The sequence below is a fragment of the Sorex fumeus genome, unplaced genomic scaffold (genome assembly GCF_029834395.1).
Source record: "Sorex fumeus unplaced genomic scaffold, SorFum_2.1 ptg000047l, whole genome shotgun sequence".
Taxonomy (NCBI): domain Eukaryota; kingdom Metazoa; phylum Chordata; class Mammalia; order Eulipotyphla; family Soricidae; genus Sorex; species Sorex fumeus.
In genome coordinates this window covers 52908386-52916440 of record NW_026606104.1, presented here as the reverse complement: position 1 = coordinate 52916440, position 8055 = coordinate 52908386, and the positions used below count along the sequence as shown (strand labels likewise).

The 8055-nt window shown below is 50.0% G+C and overlaps 1 protein-coding gene across 1 annotated transcript in view; it reads left to right on the top strand.

Annotated features, from left to right (window-relative positions):
• The first annotated feature begins 2096 nt into the window (after nucleotides 1-2096).
• Nucleotides 2097-8055, top strand: part of SF3A3 (splicing factor 3a subunit 3) — a 30551-nt gene continuing 24592 nt past the window's right edge. Inside the window, exons 1-4 of the mRNA XM_056122967.1 lie at nucleotides 2097-2282; nucleotides 2563-2610; nucleotides 4842-4894; nucleotides 4993-5098. Of these exons, the coding sequence (XP_055978942.1) occupies nucleotides 2187-2282; nucleotides 2563-2610; nucleotides 4842-4894; nucleotides 4993-5098 (303 nt within the window). The 5' untranslated portion in view covers nucleotides 2097-2186. The remainder of the gene's footprint in view (nucleotides 2283-2562; nucleotides 2611-4841; nucleotides 4895-4992; nucleotides 5099-8055) is intronic.

Below are 8055 nucleotides of genomic sequence, written 5' to 3'. Positions count from 1 at the left end.
GGCGCCCGCTCGAGCAAATCGACGACTAACGGGAAGTTAAGTGATTAAGTGTGATTGTCCTTAGAATATGGGTAACCCAGAGTGGAGTGGTAAAGAAGAAAGGACAGCACCCAGGGTGGCCAGTACAGGGGTCCCCATATAGTGGCATTTCATATTCTATGAAATACAGTAGATACCACCCACAAAGCTGCCCATTGTGGGGCTGGAGCTATAGCACAGCGGGTGGGGCGTTTGCCTTGCATGCAGCCCACCCAGGTTCAATTCCTCTGCCCCTCTCAGAGAGCCCGGCAAGCTACGGAGAGTATCTCACCCGCACGGCAAAGCCTGGCAAGCTTCCTGTGATGTATTTGGTATGCCAAAAATAGTAACAACGAGTCTCACGGTTTGTTGTGAAACGTTACTGGTGCCCACTTGAGCAAATCGATGAATGGGAGGACAGTGCTACAGTGCTACAGATTTCTTTACTCAGCAGGATGTACTCTTGGCTTGTCCACATTATAGTGTTTCTTTATTGCTGGATAATATTCTGTTGTATGGGTATACCACATTTTGTTCATTTATTTATGTTTGTTCATTTATTTATGTTTGTTCATTTATTTATGTTTACAGATTGGGTTCTGATAAGAACCCAGAACCCAGAACCCAGAACTCAGAACTTTTTTTTTATGACATCTTATTGTCTCATTCCTACTTTGGACAAACTTGCAGGCTATCGAATGTAGCCTGCCCACAGGGCAGAGTCTGGCAAACTCCCCGTGGCGTGCCAAATATGCCAAATGCCAGTAACAATGATGGGTCTCATTCTCCTAAAGAGCCTTGAATATAATCTCAGGGCTAGGATGAAAGAGACGTTACTGGGGCCTGCTCGAGGCAATCGACGAATAACAGGATGATGAAATGAAAAATGAAAAACAGATTGGGATCCAGCTTTTGTTGATTGTGAATAACAGTAATACTGTTATGGAGAGGTGCACATATAGATTCACTTTTTTGATAGATGTATGGCATTTCACTGTCTGGATATACTCCCATTTTGGGTGGGATGCATTTTGGGGGCCTACCTCAGTAGTACTCAGTGCTACTCCTGGCTCTGTGCTCCAGGTCACTCATGGTGGTGCTTAGGGACCATGTGACTCTGGGGACACAACCTAGGTCTGACACAAGCAAGGCAAGTACCTAAGCCCTATACTCTCTCCATCCCTGGCTGTACCATATTACAACCAGTCTTGCATTTGTGAATTTCTTTTAAATAAACAACAGTGCATTCTCTATCTTGGTGGTTTACCATTGTCTCTATCTGAGAAGAAGCCCATGTTCTTTCTCTCTGTCTCTCTGTCTGTCTCTCTGTCTGTCTGTCTGTCTGTCTCTCTCTCTCTCTCTCCATATTTCCTTACGCAAGACTGTTACACTTAGGCCAGAGTGACAGTACAGTGCATAGGGCTCTTGTCTTGCACATGACAGAACTGAGTTTGATCCCTGCTACTACATATGGTCCTCCCAGCATCACTGAGAGTGATCCCTGATCACAGAGCCAGGAGTAAGCCTCGAGCACCTCTGGCTGTGACCCAAATCAAAACAAACTAAAAGTTTCACTTCAAAATGAATGAACCAACAAGGAACTGGAGACGTAGCCCAGCTGCAGAGCTCTTTCCTCGCCTGTGTGAGACTCTCTGATGGATTTCAGGCACAAGCAACAACAACAACATCCATTGTCACCCAGGCCCATTTTCCTGACGAGGACACAGAGATCCAGCAGGGAAGAAACATTCTTAGAGGTCACACTGATAACTAGGCCCTCGAGTTCCGGTGTCCCAGTTCCCATTCCTGCCCTTCAGCTCCTCATCAGTTCACACCCAGTGTCCCTGCGTTCCAGCCGACGCCGGAAACCGGAGGAAGCAGCGCGCTTAAACCTCGCATTCCGGGGATTTCTGGATGCCCCCTAGAGGCACCTGCAAAGCGCTCCGCCTCCCGCCGCAGCCACACCCCCGACCGGCAGGGGGCACTGTGGGCGCTCGGCGCGCGCGGCACAGGTGCGCCCCTCTCCTCGGGTCCCCGAGGCACTTCCGGTTCCCGAGGCGCCCGGGTGCAGCCGGACGGGCAGCGCGGGGACGCAGGCGCGCGAGGCGGCAGGCGCTGCTTCCGGCCGTGTCGGCGCTCGGCCTGGAGGTGCGGGGGGCGGAGGGACGATGGAGACCATCCTGGAGCAGCAGCGGCGGTACCATGAGGAGAAGGAGCGGCTCATGGACGTCATGGCCAAGGAGATGCTCACCAAGAAGTCCACGGTGAGTGCGCCCGGGCGGCAGCCGCGGCCGGGCCCCGCTCCCGGCGTTCGAGCCCCGGGCGCCGCCTGCGACCCTCGGCCCCTCGCGGCACCCCGCCGCGCCCCCCGCGCCCCCCTGCGACTCCCTCTTGCGCTTCCAGGCGCGGGACCCTCCCCGGCCCCGGGCCCCGCACCCCGGAGGCCCGGGAGGCGGCCTGGTCCGGCGGGTTAGCTCCGCCCCCCGGCGGCCTGTCCCGCTCCCGAGCCGCGGCTAACGGCGCCTCCTCTCTCTCCGCCTGCAGCTCCGCGACCAGATCAATTCTGACCACCGCACCCGGGCCATGCAAGATGTGAGTGCCCCCTTCCGCTGCTCCTGGGGTTCGGGGTGAGCTGGTGAAGGGAGGGCAGGCGGGGTGGGGTGCGCAGCTGGGGTCCAGAGAGCACTGGATAGACCGTGGGGGCAAACTCCCTGTCCTCGAGCTTTTGGCACGGGAACTCATTCATTCTGGGTTCGAAAAATCGTCCCTGCTCCGTAGCAAACTGCGCCCCAGGCCCGTACAGAGTTAGGAGTCGGGGCACAGATTGTGCACCGAAGGTGCTGTTTCGTTCATCTTCCAGGTACAGCGGCGCTGTGTTTCATTGTTTGCTTCTTGAAACGCTTGCTTTGTTTGGGGGGAGGGGGGATCACACGCGGCTGCGCTTAGGGATCACTCCTGGCTCTCTGCTCAGGGATCACTCCTAGTAGGACTGGGGGTTTGAGAAGCGGGGACCTTATAAAGTGCCCAGGATCGAACAGGGATACCCATGTGTAGAGTAAGCTCTTTACCCACTGTACTGTTTCTCTGGCCCCTGGAACACTGAAATTGAAACGTTTTTGCCCAGTAATAGTTCAGTTTCATTGAGAAAAACAAATCAGAATTCAAATGATACTAAAGCTGAGCAGTAGGTAGAGGCAGACTCTGTGTGTGTGTGTGTATGTATATACTTTTGCACATGTTTAAAGTCTTTTTTTATTCTTTTTTTTTTTCTTGCTTTTTGGGTCACAACCAGCAGTGCTCAGAGGTTACTCCTGGCTCTGCACTCAGGAATCACTCCTGGTGGTGCTCGGGTGACCATATGGGATGCTGGAAATTAAACCCGGGTTGGCCGTGTGCAAGGCAAACACCCTACCCACTGTAATATTGCTCCAGCCCCTAAAGTCTTTTTCTTTAAGAAAAGAAAATACAACGGTGACGGGGAGGGCCTAAGTTTCTGATTTTCAGGAGATAATCAGTATTCAGAACCAGTAGTCTGATCCATTATTAAAACCTCCAATTTCAAAACACTATGTGGGGAGGGATCCAGAGATAGTCAGTGACAGAAGCACTTGCCTTGCAAGCTCAAGGCTCTGAGTTTGGTCCATCATGCCACTGTCCCTGGCAGCTCTGCTGCCTGTGACGCACAGCACATAATATCCATCCACACTGCAGCCACGTGTGCCTTCAGAGAGGGACCAGAAGGAAGGGGGTATACCCTGAAAGTAACGGGTATTTTTTGTTCTGTAATTACTTGATCAGGGCTGGAGCGATAGCACAGCGGGTAGGGTGTTTGCTTTGCACGCGGCCAACCCAGGTTCAATTCCTCCATCCTTCTCGGAGAGCCTGGCAAGCTACCCATGATGTATTTGATATGTCAAAAACAGTAACAACAAGTCTCACAGTGGAGACGTTACTGGTGAAAACCGGTGAACAGTGGGAGGACAGTGATACAGTGCAATTACTTGACAAAATCTGACTTGATCTCATTCAGTCATAAATGAGAAAATTTATAATCCTTATTCTACCGAGTTAATAATGCAATTATCTCACTATAGAACAATTGTGTGCTCCAGATTATAGTAGGGAGTCACTGTCACTGTTCTCCCATTGTTCATCGATTTGCTCGAGCCGGCCCTGTAACGTCTCCATTGTGACACTTGTTACTGTGTTTGGCATATAGAATACGTCACGGGTAGCTTGCCAGGTTTTACTGTGCGGGCGAGATACTCTCGGTTGCTTGCTGAGCTCTCCGAGAGGGGCAGAGGAATCAGACCTTGGTTGGCCTCATGCAAGGCAAATGCCCTACCCGCTGTGCTATCGCTCCAGCCCCAAATTTGAACATTAGTATGTAAACGTAGCAGCCGTGTTACTCCACAAACCACATCCCTTAGTCTGCAGATCCAGCTATTTTATTTTTTTTATTTTTTATTTTTTTCTTTTTGGGCCACACCCGCCAATGCACAGGAGTTACTCCTGGTTCTGTACTCAGGAATTACTCCTGGCGGTGCTTGGGAGACCATATGGGATGCTGGGAATTGAACCCGGGTCGGCCGCATGAAAGACAAATGCCCTACCCGCTGTGCTATCGCTCCAGCCCTAGATCCAGCTATTTTGAAAAAATTAACCAGGAGCCATAGCTTTTTACTGAAGATAACCAAAACATAAGAATTTCTAATATCGCATCTTAAGGTTCCTCTTGACTTTGACTAGAGAGCCTCGTTGGTTGCTAAGCTCTGTAGTTGTACAGGTTGCTTCATTGTGATGGATTTTCATTTGTTTTTCAGAGGTACATGGAAGTCAGTGGGAACCTGAGGGATTTGTATGATGATAAGGATGGGTAAGTGACAGTCACACCTGGTGCAGCAGTTAGTGTTTCTGGGGAGTCCTGGTGAAAGGTCTGACTTGAGATTCTTTGGATCTTTCCTGAAATTGCAGATTACGAAAGGAGGAACTCAATGCCATTTCAGGACCTAATGAATTTGCTGAATTCTACAACAGACTCAAGCAAATAAAGGAATTCCACAGGAAGCACCCAAATGAGGTAAGACCCCAAAGAATTTTCCTTATAACTTGCAGAGCGTATTAAAGGTCTAAGGAAAAATGGAGATGACGCTCACATATCCTGGGCTGCAGAGAGAGTATAGGAGTTAGGACACTGGCCTTGCAGGCAGCCAAGCCCAGTATATGGTCTCCCCAGTACCGCCAGTGTCCTTCCTGGGCACAGCGCCAGGAATAGCCTCTGAGCACCACAGAGTGTGTTCCAAAAACAAACACCTTGGGCTAGAGAGATAGTACTGCATGTAGGGCACTTGCCTTGCATGTGGCTGACCTGGGTTGGATCCCCAGCATCCCATATGAGCACCCCAAGAATAACCTCTGAGCATCAGTGGGTGTGAGTCAAAAACGAAAGAAGAAAGTTATTTTAAAAAAAAATTTCTGGGGCTGGAGCAATAATACAGTGAGTAGGGCTCGACCTGGATTTAGTCTCTGGCGTCCCACATGGTCCCCCAAGCCCACCAGGAGTGATTCCTGAGCACAGAATAGGGAGTATGCCCTGACTGCAAGCCAGGAGTAAGTCCTGAGCACCACTGGGTGCGCTGCGTACTTCCTACTCCCCCCCCCCAAAAAAAAAAAGAAAGAAAAAAAGAACTTGCCATTTAGGGCCGAAGGATGTGCACATGTTGAGAAGTTCTGGATTTTATTCAAAGGAAAGAGGGGACAGAGGGAATTGCTGGTTGTGTGGAGTATAGTTTCTGATACCCTGTACAACTTTAGTGCTTTGAAGACACCCCTCTACTTAGGCTAGGCCCCTGTTCTTCCTAAGTAGTGACTGATCTCAGTGGTGGTGCAGTGGCTTGGTTTTTTCTAATAGGAGACTCCTCTAATGAGTCTTGTTTGTTTGTTTGTTTTGTTTTGGGGTCATACTCAACTGTAGTTAGGGCTCACTGCTGGCTGGAGAATCCTTCTTTTGTTTGTTTTTTGGCCACACCTGACAATTCTCAGGAATTACTCTTGGCAGTGCTGGGGGCGGGGGGCAGGGCGCTGCCGGGATCAAGCCCGGTTCACCAGGGGATCAAACCTGGCTCACCGTGTGCAAGGCAAATGCCCTACCTGTTGTACTATCTCTCCAACCACAACCGGGATTATTTCTAGCAGGGCTCATGAGGTCAAATGGGGTGCTGAAGAGGAACCTGGGTCAGCAGGTACAAGGCAAGTGCCTTTCCTCCTGTACTGTCTCTTTGGCCCTGTGAGTCTTTTTTTTAAATTCTTTTTCAGAGCTACCCACTGACTGGTCAAGAGTCTCTCTCTCTCTCTCTCTCTCTCTCTCTCTCTCTCTCTCTCTCCCTCTCCCACCTTCCCCCCCCTTTGGGGAGAGCAGGGGCACACTTGGCTATGCCAAGGGCTTATTCCTGGCTCTGTGCTTAGAGATCACTTCTGATAGGATTTGAGGACCATAGGAGGGTGCTAGGGGCTGGAGCGATAGCACAGCACGTAGGGCGTTTGCCTTGCATGAGGCCGACCCAGGTTCGATTCCTCCGCCCCTCTCCGAGAGCCCGGCAAGCTACCAAGAGTATCTCGCCCGCACGACAAAGCCTGGCAAGCTACCCGTGACGTATTCGATATGCCAAACACAGTAACAAGTCTCACAATTTGTTGCTGGTGCCTGCTCCAGCAAATCAATGAACAAGGGGAAGGCAGTGCCACAGTGCTACTAGGGGGTGCCAGGGAATCAAACCCCAGTTGGCTGCGTATGAAGCAAGTACTGTATGATCACCTCCAGCCTGATAGTGATTTTTTTTTTCCAACTGCATCATAGTGTAGGCTTTCTCTGCCCAGTCTTTCTCCTTTTTGCTTCTAGCAGATACTATCCCTTGTAGCAAATACTGCCCCTTATAAATTGCTGTGCCCTTGACTTTTGTCTTGAAATCCTTTCCTTAGAGGCTTCAACTCCACAGAGGCTTTGCTCACTTTCATTGGACCCTCAAGGCTCAGCCCAGTGAGCATCTCTTTCATAAAATATCCCCCCTAGTTTCTCTCACCCGTATTTTTCTTTTTGTCACGATCCTATCACATTTTATGACAATGAATGTCTTCCCCTCTATATTATAAGATTGTAAGGCACAGAATTTATGTCTCAGTATTGATTCCTCCACCCCTCTCGGAAAGCCCAGCAAGCTACCAAGAGTATCTCACCGCACGGCAAAGCCTGGCAAGCTCCCCGTTACGGATTCAATATACCAAACACAGTAACAACAAGTCTCACGATGGAGACGTTACTGGGCCCACTCGAGCAAATCGATGAACAACGGGAGGACAGTGCTACAGTGCTATTGTCTTGTATAGATGAACAAAGAAATTATACTGGAATGGGGAGCAAAACCTGGAGGTACTTGAGAATCAATCCCAACAACACTTGGAGGACCAAGATTGGGATTGAACCCAGCCTCCTGCATGCAAAGCATTTGTTCCGCAAGTTGAGCTTTCTCTCCAGTGTGTACCAGGATTATTTTAAATGCTCTCTCGGGCAGTTCTAAGGAGCAGCAATGTTTGGCATTGACTGACATTTGAAAAAAAAAAAGTCTCGGCATTTTACTATTGTTGTTTTATTTGTGGGGAAAAGGGGCTCCCACACAGTGCTTGGCAGCCTGAGAGCCATTCCCAGTGATACTCAGTCAAGCAGGCTGCCAGTGCAGTGCTAGGACTGAAGGGGTCGGTGCTGCTTGAGACTGCAGTGCTGAGAACCACAAGGTCCACCCTGGAGTGTTTCGGCTTCCCCTAGGACTGCACCTGCTGATGTGTAGGAGGCCCTGTGGTACTGGGGTGAAATCTGGTTCGGGAGTATGCCTGCATCCTAACCCTGTACTGTCTGATTCCTTTATGTTGCAGGGAAAGGAATAAATGGGGCCTAGTCCACAGAGATAGTTTAGAGGGCTGGAATGCATACTTTGCATACAGAAGGCCCTGGTTTATTCTTTTTTTTTTTTTTTTTTTTTCAGA